Source organism: Myotis daubentonii, chromosome 1, assembly GCF_963259705.1.
Source record: "Myotis daubentonii chromosome 1, mMyoDau2.1, whole genome shotgun sequence".
Lineage (NCBI taxonomy): Eukaryota > Metazoa > Chordata > Mammalia > Chiroptera > Vespertilionidae > Myotis > Myotis daubentonii.
The window spans coordinates 30,715,161-30,741,897 of NC_081840.1; the positions used below are offsets into that span (position 1 = coordinate 30,715,161).

The window sequence follows — 26,737 nt, forward strand, 5'->3', positions numbered from 1 at the left end:
TGTTCTCCCATGCAGTGGGCCTTCTTGTTGTTTTGCTGATGGTTTCCTTTGCTGTGCAAAAGCTTTTTATTTTGATGTAGTCCCATTTGTTTATTTTCTCTTTAGTTTCCATTGCCCTAGGAGCATTATCAGAGAAGAAATTTCTTCGGCATATGTTTGCGATTTTGCTGCCTGTGGATTCCTCTAGTATTTTTATGGTTTCCCGCCTTAAGTTTAAGTCTTTTATCCATTTTGAGTTTATTTTTGTGTATGGTATGAGTTGGTGGTCTAGTTTCATCTTTTTGCATGTATCTGTCCAATTTTCCCAACACCATTTATTGAAGAGACTGTCTTGACTCCATTGTATGCTCTTGCCTCCTTTGTCGAATATTAATTGGGCATAATGGTTTGGGTCGGTTTCTGGGTTGTCTATTCTATTCCATTGATCTATATGTCTGTTCTTGTGCCAGTACCAAGCTGTTTTAAGAACAGTGGCTTTGTAATACAACTTGATATCTGGTATTGAGATCCCACCTACTTTGTTCTTCTTTCTCAGGATTGCTGCAGCTATTTGAGGTCTTTTTTTATTCCAGATGAATTTTTGGAACGTTCGTTCTAGATCTGTGAAATATGCCATTGGTAATTTAATGGGGATTGCATTGAATCTATAGATTGCTTTGGGTAGGATGGACATTTTGATGATGTTGATTCTACCAATCCATGAACACGGTATGTTCTTCCATCTGTTTATGTCTTCCTCTATCTCTTTTTTCAGTGTCCTGTAGTTTTTCGCATATAAGTCTTTTACCTCCTTAGTTAAGTTTATTCCTAGGTAGCTTAATTTTTTTGGTGTGATGGTAAATGGAATTGCTTTTTTAGTCTCTCTTTCTGTAAGTTCATTATTGGTGTATAGAAATGCCATAGATTTCTTGGCATTAGTTTTGTATCCTGCTACATTGCTGAATTCATTTATTAAGTCTAATAATTTTTTGATGGAGTTTTTAGGGTTCTCTATGTACAGTATCATGTCATCTGAAAATAAGGACAGTTTTACTTCTTCTTTTCCAATTTGGATGCCTTTTATTTCTTCTTCTTGACTGATCGCAACGGCTAGTACTTCCAGTACTATGTTAACAGGGGTGGTGAGAGGGGGCATCCCTGTCTTGTTCCCGTTCTTAGGGGAAATGGTTTTAGTTTCTGCCCATTGATTATGATGTTGGCTGTGGGTTTGTCACATATGGCTTTTATTATGTTGAGGTATGATCCTTCTATTCCTACCTTGCTGAGAGTTTTTATCAAGAAAGGGTGTTGGATTTTGTCAAATGCTTTTTCTGCATCAATTGATATGACTATGTGGTTTTTATCTCTCAATTTGTTTATGTGATGTATTACGTGATCTTCCTTTTTTAATGTCTCTGACAATGTCATCAGGTGCTCTGGTGAATTCTGCATGGCTTACAGAGCATCCGTCACTGGGATTGACTGTTGTGGTGATTTTTCTGAAGTCTATATTATGTGCTTTAGCTGCCATTTGCAATTGCAAGACTCAGAAAAATTTTTGTTCTTAATAATTCCATGTCAAAGGATGATAGAAAAATGAAAAGTTTGGAGGGTTATAGCCAAGTATTTAAGAAAATTAGAAAAATTCAGGAGCCAGTCCAGTATGTAGGTGAAAATTAAACCTTAAATACAATTAACTGAACTGGAGTCTAATATCCATAACTGTGGATTGTGCAGGGTATGGCAAAAGCAGGAGTATGCGAAACAGAGTTTATAATGTATTATTACTTATTGGTTATTGTATTATTTTCCACATGAACAACTTACACCTACATTTGCCCAACCCTATGGAAACACAATTTCTCTCCCTAAAATCACCCTCATTTTTCTCAAAGATGGTCACTTACTGCCTAAGTCTAGTTTCAATAAATTTGGCTTGATTATTTGCAAAAATTCAACAAAAATAGTAATTGATCCTATAGACTCTCTTAAATCTGAGTCTCACAAGGAATCTCCAGATTGAACTTTCAATAGCCTCTCAGGGTGAAGAAGCCAAGCCACATAGTTGCCATCCGACTTTCCCATAGATTTGGGTGAATTCCTCAAGTTCTCGAGGTACCCCAAAATGCCTTGAGGTTCTGTCTTTGCCATCTCCCAGGAAAGCCACCTTCATTTTTCATCTGGAAAGACCACTATGAGTCATGTAAATAAGCAGGATACCAGACAGTTTTTCCAAGGGGCGTTTATCGGCTTCCAAAGTCAATCTTTTTTTTTTTTAATTGATCAGAGAGACAGGAAGGGAGAAGAGAAACATTGATGTGTTGCTCCACGTATTTAGGCATTCATTGGATGATTCTTGTATGTACCCTGATGAGGGGTTGAGCCTGCAACCTGGTGTATTGGGACAACACTCTAACCAGCTGGGCTACCTGTCCAGGACCAAAGTCAATCTTAATTCCTTGACGCTTTCCGGTGACATCTAGAGTCTATGCAGGTATCTCTCAAAAATGACATTCAGTCAAGATCTTGTTTAATAAAACCAGTTTCCACCCGGTGGTGTGGCTTAGTGGTTGAGCGTTGACCCAAGAACCAAGAGATCAAGGTTTGATTTTTTTAAAATAGATAGCATTGTTCTTAAAACATAAAAATAAGCTATATATACCTTGAGAAGATAATGTGTATGTATATATATATATGCAATATCCACAAATATTTGTGTTCTAGACAATATGACCTTTACTGAGATCTTATGCAGATTTGACCACCCTTTTCCTCTATATTCCTGACATAAATAAATAAATTTAATCAACGTAAGAGCTTTGGAAAAGAAAAGTACCACAGAAGATATTCTATCAAAGTATAGTTTATTATAGATAATAAAGGATGACATCTGTGAAATCATGAAAAGATAAAAGGAAGGAAGGCAAGAAGTAAAATGTACAAAAGTTGGTCACAAAATACAAAGATCAGAAATTGCTTCAGGAGCCAAGGAAAGCTGATCACTATGGTAATCCTGGCAAGAAACAGTTTATGGAAAATCAAATTGGTTTGCTACTTTTTTTATTTTTACCCAGCATTCAAAATGCACATTTTTATGATTTTTTAAAATGCTTATTATTAATTATTGATTTAAAATTAATTTTACTGATTTGAATGGAAAATTCAATATTTACATAAAAATACAAAGAGAAGACCCTGACTGGCATGGCTGAGTGGTTGAGCGCCAACCTATGAACCAGGAAGTCACAGTTTGATTTCCTGTCAGGGCACATGCCTGGGTTGCCGGCTAGATCCCCAGTGTGGGGCGTGCAGGAGGAAGCCAATTAATGACTCCCCCTCATCATTGATGTTTCTATCTCTCTCTCCCTCTCCCTTCCTCTCTGAAATCAATAAAAATATATATTTAAAAAAAAATACAAAGAGAAGAGTACATTTCTCTTTTCTGTTCTAAAGATAGCAGGATCTCTTTTCCAGAGGATTTATGGTTTCACATTTCTTGTTTAGCCTTCTAGAGATAGTCTTTATTTTTATGGACATATGTTTATATAGTGTATTTTTACACAGATGGTAACATACCATACTGTTCTGGACCTTGTTGTTTTTTCATGTAGAAATGCACTGTGGAGATTTTCCTTTTCTTTACTCAGCAATTAATAAATACTAATATTGTGCTTGGGGTTGTTTTCAATGCCTTAAATCACTTAACTTTTCTAATTGGCATAAAACCCTATGAGAATTATCACTTCTTTGTAGAAGAAACTGAGGCAGAAGGAAGTTAAGCAACTCGTGCAAGATGACTCAGCAAGTACATAACAGAGCCTGGATTCAAACCCAGAAAGTTTGGCTGCAAAATGACACTACGCTGCTGTTATACTGCCTGTCCATAGTAGTACTCACTGTATTACAATCATGTGCCAAATAATATTTCCACCAAGGAAGGGCCACATTTATAAAGTTGGTCCCATAAGATAATAATGGAACTGAAAAATTCCTATTGCCTAGTGTTAGGGTAGCTGTTCTCATGTGGTAGTGCAAAGTATTATACAAGAACTTACTGTTATGTCACAATTGCCTTCTGTATTCAGTATAGTAACATGCGGTATAGGATTGTAGTGGACCTAGGAGCTGTAGGGAAACAATATGTCACCCCAAAATAAGTCTTTTTCACAGAAAGCTTATTTTGGGGCGGTTAATTTTAAGAAATCGCCCATCTGGCATGGCTCAGTGGTTGAGCGTTGACCTATGAGCCAGGAGGTCATGGTTCGATTCTCAGGACACATGCTTGGGTTGCTGGATCAATCTCCAGAGTGAAGCGTGTAGGAGGCAGCCGATCAATGATTCTCTCTCATCATTGATGTTTCTATCTCTCCCTCTCCGTTCCTCTCTGAAATCAATAAAAATATTTAAAAAATAAATGGCACACATGGGAGAAGCTTGTAAAATCAAGTATAATTTGCCCTTTGTGTGTGGGACAGGGTGCTGACCTATCTTCTCAGTGCAGATGAAAAGACATAAATCTGCATAACAACCTTACCCTTGTTTACTGTTCTTTCTTGGTAACCTCTCTTCACTGAATCCTTCCATCTGAAACATCTTCTTCTGTCTTCTACTGAAGATGGTATTTTAAGGTGGTGGTCTCAGCCATTTTGGCGAGATAAATCAGTTTTCCTGCGTCTCTCCCATATGTACAGGAGGTGTTATTAAACTTCTGTTTGTTTTTCTCCTGTTACTATGTCTTTTATTCCTGTGATATCTCAGCCAAGAGCCCAGGAGAATAGAGAAGAAATTATTCCTCCCCGGAAAGCATAACCAGAAATCACCTAAAGACACATTACGGCCCTAGCTGGTTTGGCTCAGTGGATAGAGTGTCGGGCCTGTGAACTGAAGGGGCCCAGGTTCGATTCCGGTCAGGGGCACATGCCCAGATTGTGGGCTCGATCCCCAATAGGGGCCATGCAGGAGGCAGCCGATCAATGATTTCCTCTTATCATTGACTAGAGGCCTGGTGCACAAAATTCATGTACGGCTGCCGTCCCTAGGCCTGGCCAGCAATCGAAGCTTGAGCGTCTGGCATGGAAGGGCAGGTCCCAGCTGACCTCTGGGCCCTGGGCAGCACCTGGGCCCCCACACACACCTCTCCGCCTGAGTCATGGCACCCAAGTTCCCATGTGGAGATGTGGTGAGTGTAGCCAGATGTCGCGGGCCAGGACGCAGCGTGGACCTCTGGGTTGCCCAGCGGCGCTGCATGGAAGCCGGGCAGGCAGCACACACTCTCCCAGCTGGCCTCGCAGACCGGCTCCTGAGCGAACCCACAGGGAGCCCGATCAGCCCCTGAGGTCCATGTGTGTGCAGGGTGGGATCCTCCCGGGCACCTGGCACCTGTGTGGGGGGCTTCCCCGGCACGCAAGCCCTGGCATCTCAGGGGAGGGTAGCAGGGGGAGTAAGAGCGAGCTCTGTGGACACCCCACATTCTTGTTGCACCTGCATTCTTGCCCCACCTCCGTCCCCATTACCCCCGCCCCCAGGTAGCCGGCAAGAGGTCGCAGCCCCCTGCCCGGGCGCCGCAGGAGGTTGGTCACCGCCACCCACCCCCAATTCCCCATCCCAGCCTAGGGATCGGCCCCCATAGGGCAATCAGGGCTTGCGGGTCACTGTCTGCGGTGTGATCGGTTACGGTGGGGGGGGCGGTGCCCAGCTCCCTCAGTGCCTGGGAGCCAGGCAAAGGCCCCACCCCTTGCCACCGCTGGTAACCATCTGTGGGATGATTGGCAGGGCATGATTGGGCCCCGTTTGCCACCCCCCTTAGCCTGGCGCTGCCCGCTCACCTACTCCACCATCCTGCCGTGGTCCTATTCTCATCGGGGCCGGCAGCGCCTCCTCTGCCGCCCGCTGCCAGTGCAGCATCGCTGACGCCTGCCATGTTCTGCGCCGCCCCCTGGTGGTCAGTGCACATCATAGCGAGTAGTTGAACTTCCCATCGAACAATTTGCATATTAGGCTTTTATTATATAGGCCTAGGGGCCCGGTGCACGAAGATTCATGCACTGGGGTGGGTCTCTCAGCCCAACCTGCATCCTCTCCAATCTGGGAGCCCTCAGGGGAGCCCTCTCCAATCCAGGAGTTTCTGTCTGTCTTTGTAATCATATGAGCGAATTGTCTAAGACCCCCAACCCAGTTTGATTTGTTGCTCACAAAATAATAGAGGCATTTTGTTTTTCTTTGCTTCATTGGTGGAGATTTCCTGGGAGTTTTAGGATATCTTCCCTTTAATTTTTCCTAGACACTCTGATTTTACTCATGTCTCTCACCTTTGCTTTCCCTCCATCCCCAACCGCAACAGTAACTTGCTCCAGGCTCACTTTGCACTAGTGCAGTGGTTCTCAACCTTCTGGCCCTTTAAATACAGTTCCTCATGTTGTGACCCAACCATAAAATTATTTTCGTTGCTACTTCATAACTGTAATGTTGCTACTGTTATGAATTGTAATGTAAATATCTGATACGCAGGATGGTCTTAGGCGACCCCTGTGAAAGGGTCGTTTGACCGCCAAAGGGGTCGTGACCCACAGGTTGAGAACCGCTGCTCTAGTGTCTAGGACAGCAATGGGCAACCTTTTTGTGAGTGCGTGCCAAAACCAACAAAATCTCTGACTCAAAATTCTTCTGCGTGCCAATCCTAATTCTTTGAGAACATGTTATGCCTACTTGATATCTCTTAAGGTGTACATATGTGAAGAACCTTGAAGAAATAATAAAATTCATTCGAGCGACAAAAACACAGTATATGATGATGAAAAATACATTTATTTTTTAATGTATGCATGTACACTGATAGTCCAACAGAAAACTTTATGACTCTGTTTGATATTATCAGTGGAACTTTTGCTGCTGCATCACTGATGACAGATTTTACATCAGGTTTATATTTCGTGACCTTCAGAGATAGGCACGAGCTACTACTTTCATCCATCAGGCTACTCCTATTACGAGACTTAACAAAATTCATCACTGAGAACAAAGATTCACAAGTGTATATGGATGAAACCAAAACACTGGTTGGATCTAGAGAGGCAGGGAGAGTTAAGGCAGAGGCATAGAAATTGCTCTTCCCCTCTCTCGTCAATCCATGTCTATGGTCTTTAAGATAACTTGTTATGTAAAATTATTTATTTATCTAAGATGCACCTACACTAAATTTATCTGAAAAATAAAAAGTCAATATTAAGCCGAAACCGGTTTGGCTCAGTGGATAGAGTGTCGGCCTGCAAACTGGAAGGTCCCAGGTTTGATTCCGGTCAAGGGCATGTATCTGGGTTGTGGGCACATCCCCAGTGGGAGATGTGCAGGAGGCAGCTGATCGATGTTCTCTCTCATCGATGTTTCTAACTCTCTATCTCTCTCCCTTCCTCTCTGTAAAAAATCAATAAAATATATATATTTTTAAAAAGTCAATATTAAGAAAAAAATTATAAATGGAAGATTATAAGAGAGAGTTTTGCGTGCCAGCAAAAGTTACTGGCGTGCCATGTTTGGCATGCGTGCCAGGGGTTGCCCACCCCTGGTCTAGGAGATCCATCTGCCACCAGAACTATGATTCCCAGCATTCCTGGTGCTCCCCGCGTTCTGGGCTTCCGCTTCAGGTCCTGGGGCTGCCACCAAAACTACTATTCCTAGAATTCCTGTTGCTCCTCGTGCTCTTGGTTTTCCCTTCCTGCTCTGTCTCCGTCCCACGGCCTCCAACTCTGCCAAGTCCTTCAAGCCGCCAGCTCTCCTGCTCTGCTCTCCACCCAGTGGCTGGGGGAGCAACCAAGGGAGCTACGTCCCCCCAAGCTGCTGGCTCTCCCACTCTGCTCTCTGCCCGGTGCCTGTGTATGCAAATTAATCTGCCATGTTTTGTCAGGTTAATTTGCATACACACTCCTGATTGGTTGGTAAGTGTAGTGGAGGGACAGTCAATTTACATGTTTCTCTTTTATTATATAGGATGTTTCTATATCTCTCTCTCCCTCTCCCTTCCTCTCTGAAGTTAATAAAAAATAGAAAAAGACGCATTACAGCGCATTTCTCATTTCTCAACATATCCCCATCATTAGGTGGTGCACAACTGTATGTATAGAGCTAATTTTTTCACATTTGCATGATGTTCCACTATATTAATATAGCATAATTTGTTTAATAAGTGGACTGTTCCAAGACTGCCTTTTTAGAGCCTTCCTCTGGTTTTTTTTTTCCCTATTAGATTGTTGGTAATTTACCTACTAATATTTTTTAACTATATTTCTGATATTTTTATTTGTCTTAGTGGTTGCTCTACCTTCAAATAATGTTATACCACTTCAAGTATAGTAGATCCTCAAATAACATTTCATTCAGCATTGTTTTGGTACAGTGTTGATGGGGAAAAATCAATTTCCAGCCAGACCACTGTCTTAATGTGAAGTTTGCACATTCTCCCCATTTCTGCATGGATTTTCTCTGGGTACTCTGGCTTTCTTTCCACTTCCCCAAAATGTTCATATTAGATTAATTAGTATGTCTAAATGTCCTCCAGTCTAAATGAGTGTGTGTGTGTGTGTACGCATGCACACGCGCGCGCGCACCCTTTGGTGGTAGAAAGGCATCCTGTCCACGGTAGGTTCCCAACTTTCCCCTGAGCTGCCTGCAGAGGCTCTGAAGAACTGCAGCCTTGAACTGGAATAAGCAGGTTGGAAAGTAATTATCTTACTTTTAAAATTAATCTTTCTTAAATGTATGTATAGCTCACATTTATTTCAACGTTTAATACTGGAAGTGTTTTGAATCTTTTATATATATAAATTATTGGTTTCAGAGAGAAGAAGGGAAAGGGAGAGATAAAAACATCAATGATGAGAGAGAATCATCCGTCAGCTGCCTCCTGCATGTCCCCTGCTGGAGTTTGAGCTTGCAACCCAGGCTTATGCCCTGACCTGGAATTGAACCATCACCTCCTGGTTCGTGGGTCGACATGCAACCATTGAGCCACACTGGTTGGGCTTGAGTCTTTATTTAGAAGTTTGGTGATGTTTTTGTGACCAGAAATATGCTGTGGAAACCTAATTCTTGTTATCAATTAGCCTGTTGTAAAGTTGCTTTCATTATGTCTCATTTTACTTAAAGTTGCACTTTCCAAGAGTTTATCTACAGTATTAACTGAGGACTTAATGTATAACATACACTGCAACAGTATACTTTCATTTTTCCCTCTCTCCTTCTTAGAATTAATCATCAGATGTTTTATATCTACATATGTTATAAAACTTGCATTAATTTTGTATAATGTTCAAGCATTATTTTTAGAAATATTTTTTCTCCTCTTTGCCCCCACACCATCCCCTCCTGGAACTTTAATTTCATGTATGTTGGACTGTTTAACACTAGTAACTTACAGATCACTGATGCTCTGATTATGATGATGATGATAATAATTATGGCAGTGTTTTTACACTGCTTAATTTTTTATAGTTTCTATTCCTATGACTTCTAAGTTTACTCATCTTCTGCAATGTCTAATTTTCTGGTAAACTCATCAAGTAGGATGGGATATAATTTCAGATACTTTTTTAACCTCCCATTTCTCCATTATGTTCCTGTTTTCCTTTATTTCCTTGAGTATGTTTGTAAGAATTTTAATTGTTGCTTTAAGGCCCTTATCCACTAATTTCATCATCTCTATTATCATTATGTGATTCTACTATTTCTCCTGGGTATGGATCACATTCTCCTGCTTCTTTGCTGGTAATTTTTATAGAGCTTTAGATTTTGTTGTATTCCTTTAAATAGTGTTGGATTTTGTTCTGGTGTACAATTAAATGGCTCGTCAGTTTAATCTTTATAGGCTTGCTAGAGTGGGTCCTGACTAACCAGAGTCTGGAGCTACTTTAACCTCACTAATAAGGTGGTATTCTAAAGACCCAATTTCCGCAGCACCCTGCCTGATGGGAAAGCAATTCCAGGGCTATGTGAGCGTTGAGAATTGTTGGGCCGCTGCTTTCTAGTGTCTTTTCCCAGCCTTGTGGATTTTTACCCCATCATACACAGATTAGTACTCATCTAAAATTTTTCAGAGACCCTTCTACTGGGTTCATTCTCTGTGCAGATTCCTCTCTCCAGTACTCTGACCTGCAAAATATTGCTGCTTTGGTCTTGGTGAACTCCCGTCTCTCTCCTAATTCAGGGAGACTGCTGAACTTCGTTTTGGTTCCTCTTCCCATGCTACAGCCTGGAAACTGCTTCTAGCAGCATGCTCTGGCAATCATAGGGCTCATCTCATTTGTTTCCCTTTTCTTATGCATCACAGTCCTGTGCTGCTTGTTTCCCGTATTTGAAAATAGTTGTTTCATATAATTTGGCTACTTTTCTTATTTACAGTGGAAAGCTGTTCTTACAATAGTTAATCTTTTATGGTCAGAAACAGATCTTGTCACCTCTACTTACTGTTCTTTTGTTTTAAAATATATAACAGCTTAGCATGATACCCTCCCAGGAGCCTACCCACTCATGCCCTTCCTTACCCCCTCTTCTTCCCTTTCAGGCCTTCACCTCCTTAACTCGAAGGGATCACACAAGACTTGCAACTAGGAGAGCAGCGGACAGCAGCAGCTTGTCCAAGGCTAACCCCTTGAACCTGTCTCCAAGGCCCCCTTTTCTTTGACTTCTTAGTGAGCCAAAGCAGCCCTGCCTAGGCTCATCTCTTTCCCAGAACATTCCTAGAGACAAAGCGGCCCTGCCTAGGTTCTCCTGCCGCTGCTTCTGTCCAAAGCCCTTTCTTGTTTCACTGTCCCCAGCTTTAATAAATGTACTCTCAAAAATTTAAAAAAAATATATATATATATATATACACCAGCTTATTGAAATATAATTCTTATACCACACAACTCACCCATTTAAAATATAGAACTCAATGACTTTCAGTTTATTCATAGAATTGTGCAACCATCACCACAGTCAACTTTAGAACATTTTCATCATCCCTAAAAGAAACCCCATACCTATAGTAGTCACTTCCCATTCCCCCCCAATCCGAGGCAACCACTAATTCATTTTATGTCTATAGATTTGCCTACTTTAGACATTTCATGTAAATCGATGCGTACAATATGAAGTCTGCTGTGACTGGCATAATGCTCTTTTTTTTTTTTTTAGCATAATGTTCTAAAGTGCATCCATATTATAGTGTGTATCAGTACTTCATTCCTTTTATTTTACTGAGTACTATTCCATTAGATGGATATACAAAGTTTATTTCTCATCTGCTGATGGACATTGAGTTCATATTTTTGTTATTTTGAATAATTTTGATATGGGTATTTTTGCGTGGATGGTTTTGTTTCTCTTGGGTTACTTATTTGTTTTTGAAGCCCTTTATGTTGTGGTAATATTTGTCTTTTATTTGTGGTGTGATTAGGAAATGTCTTAAATCGTTCTTTTCTGACTTTTAAAAATTTTAAATAGATACTTTTCCTTGTTATGTGTTATTTCTTATTTTAAAAATTGATTTTAGCCCTAACCTGTTTGGCTCAGTGGATAGAGCATCGGCCTGCGGACTCAAGGGTCCCAGGTTCGATTCCGGTCAAGGGCATGTACCTTGGTTGCGGGCACATCCCCAGTGGGGAGTGTGCAGGAGGCAGCTAATCGGTGTTTCTCTCTCATCGTTGTTTCTGACTCTCTATCCGTCTCCCTTCCTCTCTGTAAAAAAATCAATAAAATATATATAAAAAAAATTGATTTTAAAGAGAGAGGAAGGGAGAGGGAGTAAGAGAGAAACATCAATGTGAGAGAGAAACATTGATCATTTGCCTCCCATAAGAACCTTGAATGAGGATCAAACCCACAATCTAGGTGTGTGCCCTGACTGGGATTAGAACCCGAGACCTTCTGGTGCATGGGATGATGCTCCAACCAACTGAGCCATACTGGCCAGGGCTACTTATTAGTCTTTTATTTTATGTTTTCTTAGTTTTGTGTAATGTTTAGAATGGCTTCCTATCATGGTTTCTTATGGTACTTTTATGGTGTGTGTTTTTTTATGCTTATGTCTTTGAACTTCCACTTACTTTAAGGAAGGAATCCAACTTTCACTTTCATCATAAAATCAAACCTCAATATAATGGACTAATTTGTGTGAGGGTGTGTCCATTAAAACTGAAAGTCCATTATACAATAAAGTAGGTTTTACAAATATGTATGCCAAAAAATTGAAAAATTAGTTAATTTATCTCTTTTTACTTATGTAGACACATTTGTATAATTAAAATTAAGTATATATGAAAAGTTCAGCCCTAGCCTGTTTAGCTGAGTGGATAGAGCTTCAGCCTGCGGACTGAAGGTTCCCAGGTTCCATTCCATGTACCTTGGTTGCAGGCTTGATCCCTGGCCATGATCGAGGCTTCTGTGAGAGGTAACCAATCAATGTGTCTCATCAGTGTTTCTCTCTCTGTGTCTTTCCCCCTCCCTTCTACTCTCTCTGAAAATCAATGGAAAAAAATATCCTCAGGTAAGGATTTTAAAAAAAAAGATTCCAAATTTTGGCAAAAGCAGTTGCTTTTTAAAAATAATATATTTTTTATTGATTTCAAAGAGGGAGGGAGAAGGAGAGAGAGATAGAAGCATCGGTGAGAGAGAATCATTGATCTGCTGCCTCCTGCACACCCCGTTTTGGGGATTGAGCCCGCAACCCAGGCATGTACTCTGACCGGGAATGGAACCATGACCTCCTGGTTCATGGGTTGATGCTCAACCACTGAGCCACACTGGTGGGCAAAAGCAGTTGCTAATGACAGCTGTTTCATTGAATCCAGCCTGGCCTGGGGATTTCTCATTCTTTAATGTTTTTTAAAAAAAATCTTTATTGTTGAAAGTATTACATAGGTTTCCTTGTTTTCCCCATTGACCTCTTCTAGCCTGCCCCTACCCCCTCATTCTTTAATTTTTAAAAAAATATATTATTTAAAAATAATTTTATTGCTTTTTAGAGAGAGAGGGAAGGGAGGGAGAGAGAAACTCAGATGTGAGAGTGAAACATCATCAATCAGCTGCCTCCTGCACACCCCCCACCAGGGATCGAGCCTGCAACCCAGGCATGTGCCTGGGCCAAGAAGAATCGAACCGGAATTGAAATGGCAACCTCTAGGTGCATGGGACCATCAATGGAAACCGACCAGGGCTCATTCTTTAATATTTTTAGCCAACCTGATGTCAGGTTGTCAAATGCAGTTAGTTCTCCTTTATTTGCAGTTGCTTTATGGGTACTTTGAGTTACCTGTCAGCTCTTCACCAGCCACATGGATTTGCTCTTTCCTTAGTCATCTGCTTAGATTCCTGCCTGGTGATCAGCTTTTTCTAGTCTGGAATCTTAAGGTGTTTGCCCTTTTGCTGAACTTGGTATCTCCATAATGAGTCTCAAAACAACTTGGTGTCTTGCTCTGCAGAAAGGGCTGCTAGATGTGCTGTAGTTGTTTATAGCAATTATTTCTCTCTCCTCCATGAAAAGTTGCCTGCCTCACTTGTCACTCGCCTGTGATCGAAATACCTTCCTTCCTTTCTTCCTTCCTTCCTTCCTTCCTTCCTCCCTCCCTCCCCTCCCCTCCCCTCCCCTCCCCTCCCTCCCTCCCTCCCTCCCTCCCTCCCTCCCTCCCTCCCTCCCTCCCTCCCTCCTTCCTTCCTTCCTTCCTTCCTTCCTTCCTTCCTTCCTTCCTTCCTTCCTTCCTTCCTTCCTTCCTTCCTTTTTATAAGAGAAAGTTTAAAGTCACAGAGGTAGAAGAAATGAGCCGTAGAAGAAACAGTCTCAGAAAATAAGTTACAGAGGCAAAAGCAAGGTCCTTGGAGCTTAAGGGAAAGAGGGAGATTTCTGCCTTGAGAGATGAAAGAGGGAGGAGAGGTGCAGGTCTGCTCCAGAAAGGAGCAAGAGAGCACCCCCTGGGCATACTCCACAGAGAGAGAGAGCTGCCTGCATTTTTTAATAATATCAGTTCCTCCAGCAGCAACAGGTTTTAATTTTAGTTCTTCAATTCCTTTCTGTAATTCTGTGCATCTTAATTTAGCTTTCTGTATTTGCATCATCTGCTTCTTCTTTGGTCAATGTTTTAACCTTCCACACTTCAGGGAGCCTGCTGGTCAAGTATTCTCTCCACTTTAGATTTCCTGGTTCCCGAGGTGGTTGGAACCCGCCCACCATGGCCCCATGGTCCACAGCACCAGCCACTGCCTCCACTTTTATTTTAGAAGCTGTACTTTAGGCCCTGGCCAGGTAGTTCAGTTGGTTGGGACATCCTCCTGGTATGCCAATTCCCTATAAGAAATCTCTATCTCTCTATATAAAAGCCTAAGCGATAGGTCGACCGGTCACTATGACGCGCACTGACCACCAGGGGGCAGACACTCAACGCAGGAGCTGCCCCCAGGTGGTCAGTGCGCTCCCACAGTGGGAGTGCCGCTCAGCTGACCAACGCCAGGCACTGGGCTCACAGCTGGCAAGCACAGCTGCGGCGGCACGAGCCTCTCCCGCTTCCCTGGCAGAGCCACTGAGCGGTGGCAGCAGCAGGCGCAGCAGGAGCGGCAGGGTGCCTGGCTGGGGCTCAGGTTCCTCCCCCAGGCGCCTGCTGCTTTTGCGCACTACTACATCCCGGGTGTGTGTGGGGGGGTGTGTGGGAGGGGGGCGCTGGTGCCTGGCCTGCGGGGATTGGGCCGAAACCAGCAGTCGGACATCCCCTGAGGGGTCTCGGGTTGCGAGGGGGCTCAGGCCAGGCTGAGGGACCCCACTGGTGCACAAATCCATGCACCAGTCCTCTAGTATACACACACACACACACACACACACATCCTGTTGAAGTTAGTCAAGTTTATTGCAAGTGATTTTACTGACTTTTACTAACTTCAATGGTTCAGTTTTTCTGGAGAACTGTAATACATGTCATAAATTTTCCAATCAGTAAAAATTCCTAGAAACATTCTTATGAATAAATTTTTTTATATTCCTACAAAATAGTTTATACACTTTTGGGTGTCCTTAGTGTAGATATTATCTCCATATAGAGATGAGGAAATTGTGATGCCACAAAATTAGGAAACTAGCCCATGTTTCCACACCTGAAGAAATAGGCACCATTTGGGGAGTCTGCCTCACTGACAGCCCTCTATAAGCTCCCTCACCTATAGGGCAGCCAATACTTTGTGATTGTGATCTTGTCCACCAGGATTTGAGAATAGATACTGAGTTTGGTCAGGTTTCCTCAATGAAGAAGTCCATTCAGAAACCTTCATCCACCATGTGGACTGAAGAGCAGAGAAGCTAGTCTGCAGAAAAAGAATGAAGCAAATATATCAAAAGAAGAGACGGTCCTATGACTGTCCTGTTTATAGTTCCAGTTTCTTAATGCTTAGCCTCATTCTGCCTTAGGGTTCTATGAGATACTCTGTATCCTTTTATCTTTTTTCCCCTCAAGATTTGTGTTATTTACATTTTTATTTTGAGTCCCAATAAATGCATGTAGTAAATGGCTAGAGCTAGGTCTGTGGAGTTCTAAAAACCCATATTTTAAACTATGATATCAGTAAATGTTGGCATATTCATTTTTTTGTGGTATATATAGTTTTATAATAAACATTATAATGTATGAATCCTTGCCCACATTTCTGGGTCATTGTATATACATTTAGAACATTTAGAGCTCTTTTATGTATAGACAAAATGCTTTCCAGAAAGATTGCATCTATTTTCATTAACATAACAATGTATGAGAACAAGGCAGATATATCATTAATGTGTTATCGTTGTCAAATGTTATTTACACATACACTATCCAGTCCTCAAATTCAAAATATATTTTTTTCGGGTGTCTGCCTTTGTCCCATATTTAAATTACTCTAAAAATTTTAAATTCTATTAAAGATAGTTTTTGTAATTGCTTTAATTGCAAGTAATTTTATTGACTTCTTTTACTAACTTCCTTGAATGTAAGTGGAAAATGCCATAACGTAAAAAATAATTCTGATTATGTGTGATAAATAGGTAAGGAAAGCTTATCAGTAAGAATACAACTGTTCAGTAGAATAACTGAAGGAAATGTTTAGATAAGTGTTCCTGTAGTAGGATGTGCAATGAAAAGATTAGAAAGTATGTAATTAAAAGCATTTATGAGGTCCTGTGGACTGTTTTGGTTTTGGTAAATTTTTATTAATTTGAAAATAATGTGAGGACTTAGACATTTTACTTTCATCTTTTTTTTTTTATAAGACCTAAAGGTTGAGTTTAAGTAAAAACCTTATTTGAGGAGATACATAAATTCAGTTGATAAAGGTCAACATTCTACAAGAAAAAGAAAATAGAAACTTAGGAACTCCTGCCAAACTTAAATTATTACCTACTGTAATTGTGTGCTATAAAAAGTGGAAAATAACAAGCATAATAAATTGTAAAAAGCATCAGAATAGGCCACTAGAATACACTATTAAATGTTATTTAGCGTTTCCTGGGTCTGTTTCATCTGTAAAGTGAGGAGAGTAAAATTAATACCTTTAACATCTCTTTTACCTCTAATTAAGTGAAATTTGTACCTAACTCCATTATAAGAAAAATATAATTAAAAATAACTGAGTGATGCCCTAGCCAGTTTTGCTCAGTGGATAGAATGTCGGCCTGGGGACTGAAGGATCCAAGGTTTGAGTCCAACCCAAGGCACATACCTCAGTTGCAGGCTCGATTCCTGACCCTAGTATGCATGTGTGTGTGTGGGAGGTAACCAATCTATGTGTCTCTCTCAGTCTCTCCCCCTCCTTCCCATTCTCTCTAAAAATCAATGGAAAAATATCCTCAGGTGAGAATTAAGAAAAAAAAATTACTTCATTTATTAACATTTCAGTAAAGAACAAACCCACATTCATTTCTTTTAACATCTGCCTACAATTGAACTTTGGGTTTAAAAAAAATCCAGCCAGTCTATTTATCAGAAATAAAGGGTTGAATTAGGTAGGAATAGAAGTAGGAAGTGAGAGTGGCCCGGCCAGTGTGGCTCAGTGGCTGAGCATTGACCTATGAACCAGGAGGTCACAGTTTGATTCCTGGTCAGGGCACATGCCTGAGTTGCGGGCTTGATCCCCAGTAGCGGGTATACAGGAGGAAGCCAATCATTGAGGTATCTCTCTCTTCCTCCCCCTTCCTCTCTGAAATCAATAATAAAAATATATTTTCAAAAAAAAGAAAGTGAGAATGGAAGACTGGGTTTACTGTTTCTTTTGTTTCTACGCTCGGTTCTGCAGAGGCAATCAGGCATTTCTTCATCATAATTAACTGTCTGGGAAACTGTGGTCTTCCTGCAGCTCTAAAATGACATAAACTATAACACATAGCCTTTCTCTTTCTCGCCTTACAAATCCCTCCCCTATAATAGGAATTGAGAAATGAATCCTGTTTTGTTAACATAAGGCTATATTAACTAGTATGGTAACAATTAGTACTTTCCTTATTACGGTTTGTAATATAAGTATATTTATAATTATAATTAATATTTATGTAATGAATTCTATTGTTAAACTGATACTTTGTGATTTGAGTTCAAAAGAGAAACAGTAACTAAAATGACTTCAGATATGAATAGGTCAAAACAATAGACTGAATTGAAAATGTTTCAGTTCACATTTTTTTAAAATCTTCACCTGAGGATATGTGTGTGTGTGTGTGTGTGTGTGTGTGTGTGTGTGAGTGAATCCTCACCCAAGGATATTTTTCCCATTAAATTTTTTTTAGAGAGTGGAAGGGAGGGAGGGAGGGAGGAAGAGAGAGAGAGAAAAGAGAGAGAGAGAGAGAGAGAGAGAGAGAGAGAGAGAGAGAGAGGAGAAAGGACGAGAAAGAGAAAAGGAAAGAAATAGAAACACCACCCGTGAGAAAGGCACATCCATTGGTTGCCTCCCACATGCACCTGGACCTGGTTTGTGGAATTGAACCCAAGAACCTTTGGTCCATGGGACACTAACCATTGAGCGAACCTGCCAGGGTGATATGTTTTTGTTTGTCTGGTTTTTTTATTGATTTTTTTTTTTAGAGAAAAGCATTTATGTGATAGAGAAACATCTATCAGTTGGTTGTGTCTAGTAAAGGCCCAGACCAAGAGTCAAACCTGCAACCTTTTGGTATATGGACGATGTTCCAACCAACCAAGCCATCTTTATATTTTTATCATTAATATGTTAATTAAATGACTGTATGTAGGTCACTTTGTCTTACCTATTTGAACTCATATATTATTCTACATTAGCCTACTAGTGTGGAAAGTACTGTGAGGGAAAACATGACTTTGATTAAGTTTTTTGTTTTGTTTTGTTTTGTTTTTGCATAGAAAATATGGTTCATAATGTGCTGTTGTATAAAGTGGTTTTTATATTTCTATAAACCTTTGTTTTAGAAAGTGTATATTAGTTTTAAAAGCTTCAAGCTACAGAATCTGTAACTAATAAGGATTATTCTAAAACAGGCATTGGAAATTCCTTGTCCTAAGTTTATTCAAAAGGATTTTCAGATTGCAGTTTATTATAGTGGATTGCAGAGACGCTACTACAACTTAACGTTAACACAGCCCAGGCTTGAGGTCAGGAACTGAATACTATGATATCATTGGTAATCCCAAGTTATGAATATGATACTCTAAGACTTATTTCCTTAGTGCTGCAGGTTTATGTTTATTTCATTGAACAATTTTTATTTTTTATTTTTTTAAATTTTTTTTATTGATTTCTGAGAGAGGAACGGAGAAGGAGAGAGAGATAGAAACATCAATGAGAGAGAATCATTGATCAGCTGCCTCTTTCCACCCCCTACTGGGGATCGAGCCCTCAACCCGGGCATGTGTCCTTGACCAGAATCTAACCTTGGACCCTTCAGTCCGCAGGCTGACACTCTATCCACTGAGCCAAACCAGCTAGGGCAACAGTTGTTTTTTTAATTAACAAAAAAATTAAACAGGCCTTAGTGCCTGATACAAAGACAGAGACCATGGTTATCTCTCACCTAGATTATACCAACAGCCTTCTAACTGGACTCCGTTACCCCCCTTGATCTCTTATTGTCTAATCTCAACATAGCAGCCATCATGACAATGCTCTGCTCAAAAGTCTGCAATAGCTCCCCATTTAATTCACAATAACAGTCAAATTTCTTTTTTTTAAAATATATTTTATTGGTTTTTTTACAGAGAGGAAGGGAGAGGGATAGAGAGTTAGAAACATCGATGAGAGAGAAACATCGATCAGCTGCCTCCTGCACACTTCCCACTGGGGATGTGCCCGCAACCAAGGTACATGCCCTTGACCAGAATCGAACCTGGGATCTTTCAGTCCACAGGCTGACGCTCTATCCACTGAGCCAAACCAGTTGGGGCAAGGGCTGAATTCTTACTAGTACTTACACCAGTGTTTAAGGAACAAGAAGAAGATGTGCTCTTGTGTGGGAAACAAACAAAAGGAAATAGATGGTTAAAAGGGAACCAGGAGAGTATGATGCTGTATAAAGAAAGTGGTGGGTCATGTCAAATGCAAAGAACTATGTACTAAGTCTTTACCATTCTTCTTACAACTCTACTTAACTTGCTTTTTTTAAACACCACTTCTTATTGAACCACCTTGGCTTCAAATTCTTGAGAATTAGAAACTTACCCCTCTCTACCCTTTCTTTCTCCCCTCTAATGCCAGGAGAGTCAAAGCTAACTCATATACTGGTGCCATTGATACCAAGACTTGTCTACATTTTGTTTGTTCCTTTTTATAGCCTACTGCTCCCAATAACCCATCAAAATTTTTCTCAATAAAGTTACCACTTGAAATTTTAGTGGTGGGGCAGAAGAGGAAAACATATCACAAGGTGTTGTATATTGAATACAAAACGGGGAAATGTCAATAGGAATTGCAGATAGCAGTTACTAATGGAATTGAGAGGGAGATAATGCTTAGTCTTCATCCCCAGGGAAGTGAAGACCCTTACATGGGCCAGATTCAGGTACTATTCCAGAGGCGCTTTTATTTGTAGCCATATTAAAAGTATGTCCCCTACCTGTTTTTCTTCTTCTGTAGCATGCTGGTGATTGAATCTTTACTGTAAAAGCAAAAATGAGTCAGTTCCCACAGTGAAGAGTAAGGAAACATAAGTTTCATCACTTGTTCATTTCATGCAAAAATATTTCTTGAGTGTCTGCTGTGTGTCATGTTAAGGGTTAGTGCTGGGAATACATTGGGGAATGAAAACACGCAGTTCTTGTTTTCATGGAACTTATAGTGTAGTGATTGTTTTTAATTGCTTGTTTACATTTAGCCTAATTTATTTCATTTTGCTTTTTCCCCCTTTAGTATCCTCTTATCTATGGACTGATTCTTATTCCCTGCTGGTGTTCCCTAGTTTGCCTAAGTAGAATTTACATGGGAATGCACTCCATTCTGGTAAGAAAAATGTTGTATTTATAGTGCTTTATTTTTTCTGAAATTGACAGGCAATTTAATAATTTTTAATCATCTGTAAACTTATGTGACACCTAAATGAGAAAATGTTATTATTGTAAGTCTGTGTTTTGCAAAAATATCAGCATGATTTTGTGAAGTTTTAATGTAGTAATCATGTACTTCATAAAAACAACTCCCAGCAACCACAATAACCAGGTATTATACTCAGGATAACATTTCTCCCTTCTTCCCGTCTCAGTTTTGTTTTTTTCTCATTCCTTTCTATGCCTCTCCTGACTCTGAGTCAAAACCAACAGTGTGAATACAGAAACCAAGGAGAGCTCTACTTGTTAGTGACTAGAAACTTAAATGCACTTAAACTATTGGGGTGCCACTTGTATTTACATATTAAACTCTAGTGTCTTCTCTTTCCTAGCAGTACTTTTGGGCTCACAGCAGATGTTTTATTGTGAGAATGCAATTCAGTTTCAAAAGCAGCAACACAGAGACCATGTACTCTTTTCAGTCACATGTGCTCACTTCCTCTCTGTCCCTATTGACATTCCCTTAGTCATCTCTCAACCAAATTATTGCAACAGCTTCTTAATTAGTTCTCTTTCAGGTCTGACAGAGTTCCATGCAGTGTTCAGTCTCTTGTAGTGTACCTCCCAAAGCAGAAATATGAGGCCATACAGAATGACTTTACATCTCCTCAAATGCAAAGGGTGTTTCTTACCTCCATACGTATAGGATTTCTATAACCTATGTATGAAATGCCCTTTATCTTTCTTAGACTAGCCTAGCTAATCTACCCATTGTTCAAGATCCACAAAAATGCTCTTATCTCCTAAAGGTCTCATTGCCTTTCCCGTCTTTCCTTTCTTAAGACCCTTCTCTCAGAGCCTTTGGAATATAATTCTGGCATTGCACTTATCCTAAACTGCAAATGCTTTTTTCTTTATCTGTTACCCCCACCAGACAATAAGCAACAGGAAAAAATAAACTGTTTTCTCTCTGTAACCTTGCATCTAGTGTGGTGTCTCCTAAGACATTTTATGAACCTGTTATACATTATACCATAATGAAAGATCAGAAGGAAAGGTGGAGATGTATGAACTAATTCACAGAATCCAAAAATTTCTAATGAATTATATTTAATTTTTCTTGTCTTTAACAACGTTTACTTTTAGAATTTTCCTATTTGACTTTTATAATTATATTAATACAAATTGTGAATTTATATACAGTCCTATCTAATATCAATCAATTTTATAATGAGATTAAGTATCACAGTCTTATGTCAACCATAATATTTGTCACAAGAAAATATTATTATCTATATCTGTGCCTTGTTAGAGTCATTCCCTTCTACTACCAAAATTTAGCAATGTCACTCCTAAAAAACTTTCAAATGGTTATGCATCTTTGAATGAAAAAATTAATCCTTGAGATTTCCTGAAGAAAAATGTATCCTATATAATAAAAGGGTAATATGCAAATTGACCCTAACAGCAGAACAGCTGGTTGCTATAACGTGCACTGACCACCAAGGGGCAGACGCTCAACGCAGGAGCTTCCCCCTGGTGGTCAGTGTGCTCCCACAGGGGGAGCTCCACTCAGCCACAAGCTGGGCTGACGGCTGTGAGTGCAGCAGCGGTGGTGGGAGCCTCTCCCGCCTCCTCAGCAGTGCTAAGGATGTCTGACTGCCATCTTAGGCCCAATCTCCCAGGGAGCAGGCCTAAGCCAGCAGGTGGACCTCCCCTGAGGGGTCCCAGACTGCAAGAGGCCACAGGCCGGGCTGAGGAACCCCCCCACCCCAGTGCATGAAGTTTTGTGCACAGGGCCTCTAGTTAGATAATATTTTCTATACCTAGGTTCATTATTATCATACAATGAGTAATATGATTATATTGAATGTATAATCTCAAAGATGCTGCTCTTTTTTAAAATATATATATATATATTTTTTATTGATTTCAGAAAGAAAGGGAGAGGGAGATAGAGATGGAAACATCAATGATGAGAATCATTGATCAGCTGCCTCCTGCATGCCCCCTACTGGGGATCACGCCCACAACCTGGGCATGTGCCCTGACTGGGAGTTAAACTGTGACCTCCTGGTTCATAGGTCAATGCTCAACCACTGAGCCCACACCAGCCAGGGCTAGTTCATTTTTTATATACCAGATAATTCCTATTCATGAATCAGCTGAAATAAAAACAGTATTGATGTATTATTTTTCAAATCATGACTCCTATAACCTTAATCCTTTTAAGTATTTAAGAATTGTCTCATGTATATTACAAGTTTTCGCTTTTCCTTTAAAAGTAAAATCACAGATAACTTGTGAATTATGATTATGTTATAACCACAACTATTTCTAATCAATAATACATTGCTTATCATTTAATAATTGGTAATGAACCCCTTTTTTTGACATTTGGGCCTAATTTTCCCCACAATTTTTGTTGTTTTTATTTGTGTGTGTGTGTGTGTGTGTGTGTGTGTGTGTGTGTGTGTGTGTGTGTATATATATATATATATATATATATATATATATATATATATATATTTTTTTTTTTTTTTTAGTATATTTTATTGATTTTTTTTACAGAGAGGAAAGGAGAGGGACAGAGAGTTAGAAACATTGATGAGAGAGAAACATCGATCAGCTGCCTCCTGCACACTCCTCACTGGGCATGTGCCCACAACCAAGGCACATGCCCTTGGCTGGAATCGAACCTGGGACCCTTGAGTCCGCAGGCCGACGCTTCATCCATTGAGCCAAACCAGTCAGGGCTTTTTTTGTAAAGGGTGTCCCAAAATTCACGCAAGAAGTAATTTTGATAGAAAATACAAGTTTATAATTAAAAATTGTAAATTTTTTATTGATTCATAAAGTATATAGTATAGGGTTATGTATGGAATAGCATATCGGCTAAATGGCCTCCATGGCTTTGCTGGCACATCCGCACTCTTTTGTTGAAATTTTCCATGACCGTTTTGCATAAATGTGGCTGAATGTCGCTGAGGCTGATTTTCATCTTGATGGCTTGGTTAATCGACAAAATTGTCGCATTTGGGGTTCAGAAAATCCACGAGTGATTGTTGAGAAACAAATGCATCCACAACGTGTCACTGTTTGGTGCGGATTTGGGGCTGGAGGCATCATCGGACCATTCTTCTTCGAAAATGCGGCTGCTCAGGCAATAACAAAAGAGTGCGTATGTGCCAGCAAAGCCGTGGAGGCCATTTACCCGATACGCTAGTCCATACATAACCCTATACTGTATACTTTATGAATCAATAAAAAATTTACAATTTTTAATCATAAACCAGTGTTTTCTATCAAAATTACTTCTTGCGTGAATTTTGGGACACCCTTTATATTTTAATGTTTTGGTAATTACCTGCATTTTGAACTATTTTCTTTTTTTTTTTTTTAATCCTCACCTGAGGATATTTTTTCATTGATTTTTTAGAGAGTGGAAGAGAGAGGGAAAGACAGAGAAATATCAATTTGAGAGAAACACATTGATTGGTTGCCTCCTGCACGAGGAGGTATGTGCCCTTTAACAGGAATCGAACCCAGGACCCTTCAGTCCACAGGCTGACGCTCTATCCACTGAGCCAAACCGGCTAGGGCTGAACTATTTTCTTAATCATAGTTTGTATCTTCACTGTTTATTGTGAAATTAGTATGGAATTATAGGCAGAGTGTGCCCTAGAGGTTGCTCATATGTGCTTAGATACCATATTACTTAAGCTGATATCTTCATTAACATTAAGAGGAGAGTTCAGATGTGTTCTAAATAATTTATAATGAAAACTTTATTCAGTATTTCCTATATGCTTTGTTACTGTTACAACACAAAGAACAACAGCTTCGTTTATTTTTAATATCCACCTACTTCCCTAAATTGATTTTCTTTATCCCCATTTTTTCTTTGTTACCAAACCTAGCTCTCAAATTTAATTTCTTAAAACACAAGCCATTTTCAAGTTATAAACTGAGTACTTGTCAAATTACTTTTGTTATAGAGAAAGATCTAAAACAGTAAACACTAAGGGTTTTTATAGTGGTGAGTTTTAATAGTAGTAGTTCCCGGATAATAACTATTTGGTTTTTTTTAATTTGGTTGGTTGTTTTGGGGTTTTTGTTTTTGTTAATCCTCACTCGAGGTTATTTTTTCTATTGACTTTTTTGAAAGTGGAAGGGAAGGAGGAGGGGGAGAAGGAGAGAGAGAGAGAGACATCAAAGTGAGAGAGACACTTCCACATTAGCATATAACTTAACTTTCAGGGCATAAAAATTATAATTAATATCTAAATTATTCACTAAGTTTCTTCTTGGAAAATTTGCTACTTAAGTTCTTTATGTTACATTTAACATTAATTTTCTTTATTGCATACTTTGTGATGTAATACTTAAGAGCACTTAGGTATACATTTTAATGTCATACATTAAATATCCCAATGATAACCACCGTGTTTATGTCCTGAACTCAATCATGCATTACTTCTAGTTTTGTTGCATGGAATTTCAGCATGCCCTTACTATCCAGTGTAATATCATGAACAGTTAATAAATAAACAGGAAAGGAAGCAGCCCTAGCCGGTTTGGCTCAGTGGATAGAGCGCCGGCCTGTGGACTGGAAGGTCCCAGGTTCGATGCCAATCAAGGGCACATGCCAGGGTTGCGGGCTTGATCCCCAGTAGCAGGCGAGCAGGAGGCAGCCGATCAGTGGTTCTCTCTCAACATTGATATTTCTATCTCTCTCTTCCTCTCCGAAATCAACAAAAATATACGTTAAGGCCCCACTGTAGTTGAAAATAAGAAAAGAAAGCAGATTTGCATAGTCTTGTAGCAATCTAAGTTTAATATTCATGGAGATACACAATCACCACTTACTTAAAACATCTAATTCTGTATGAGAATTATAAAGCTCAGAACATTTCCACATTAGCATGTAACTTAAAATTTTGAATCAGTCATGAAGTTTAAATAAAAAATAAGCAACAGCTTCTGTCCAAGTAGTGAAAATCTTGTGGTGGTTCCCTGAGACATGTGCCTTTAATTTCAAGTAGGGAAGGAAGGGTAAGACAGCAAAGGAACATAATCTCAGAAAATGAAATTGTTTGGCAATTGGGGGCCTGAAATATGAGGAATAGAGTTTGACAGTCATATGATTTGAGATCTGCATATTCTAAAGTATGGTCAGAGGTAGGGTTATTTGCAAAATCTTTGAGTGATTGCAATAAAATTTAGTTAACCAGAATTCTTAGTAATTCTTTTAGTGTGCATCAATGAGTTTTTATGGGAGACTTCATGTTTTAAAGAATGTTGAAATTTTAGTTTCTTTTACTCTCAATATTTAATTCCTAATATTGAGATTATTCTTTTTTGTAAACAAACATATTGAGCACTTTCAATCTAGGAGATTAAACAACTAGCTATGTGGCCTTAGTCTATTTTTCTTTCTTTAAAAACTAGTTATTTACAGGAACCATAAATTTTCATCAAATTTGGACACTTTTGAAAGGGAAGAAAAGTACTTTTAATGTTTATTTTTAGGGCAACAAAGTAATACAGTGGGGCCTTGACTTACGAGTTTAATTCGTTCTGGGATGGAGCTCATAACTCAAATTACTTGTATGTCAAATCAATTTTCACCATTACAATGAATTGAAATGCCATTAATATGTTTTGGCGTTCACTGTGACGTTCACTGCGCCAACTAGCAGTGGGGTATCTGAAGCTGGCTCGTAACCCAAATTTTAGCTCGCAACTCAAAGCAAAAAACCGGCCGAGAGACAGCTCGTATCTCGAAAAACTGGTTAGTCAGGACACTCGTAAGTCAAGGACCCACTGTATGTGATTGTGCCAGGCCAGCTATATCAGGGTGGTTGTGAGAATTAAATATAAAATATTATAATAAACGTTTTTAGTACACAAAGAATTATTATTCCCTGAAAATGTCCTTAGCCTAATTTCAAGAAATTATGTTTCATCTATTTCTCTTATAGAGTTCTTGTCAGGCAAAATGTGATGACTCTAAAGCATTACTTTAACTGTCTTAATTTAGCTCACCAAGTATTTATTGCCTGCTTACTGTGTGCTAGACACTGGGTATCCATATATATAAAAAGCCAGGGGCCGTGACGACCAAAACAACCTGTCGCCATGAGGTGGCATTGACTGGTGTGCGGGCTGAACTGCTGACCTCTCGATCCTTTCCCCTGGCTCCCATGGGCAGCAGGGGCTCCCTCCCGCCTCCTGCGGGCACTGGTGGCTCCCACCTGCCTCCAGTGAACCGC

At 39.8% G+C, this 26,737-nt stretch overlaps 1 protein-coding gene across 2 annotated transcripts in view; it reads left to right on the forward strand.

Annotated features, from left to right (window-relative positions):
* Nucleotides 1-26,737, forward strand: part of SGPP1 (sphingosine-1-phosphate phosphatase 1) — a 38,927-nt gene that overhangs the window by 6,488 nt on the left and 5,702 nt on the right. Inside the window, exon 2 of one of the 2 annotated variants that reach the window (XM_059693997.1) lies at nucleotides 20,329-20,418. The exons of the other annotated variant lie outside the window; for it this stretch is intronic. Within the exon in view, the coding sequence (XP_059549980.1) occupies nucleotides 20,329-20,418 (90 nt within the window). The remainder of the gene's footprint in view (nucleotides 1-20,328; nucleotides 20,419-26,737) is intronic. 2 annotated transcript variants of the gene reach the window in all.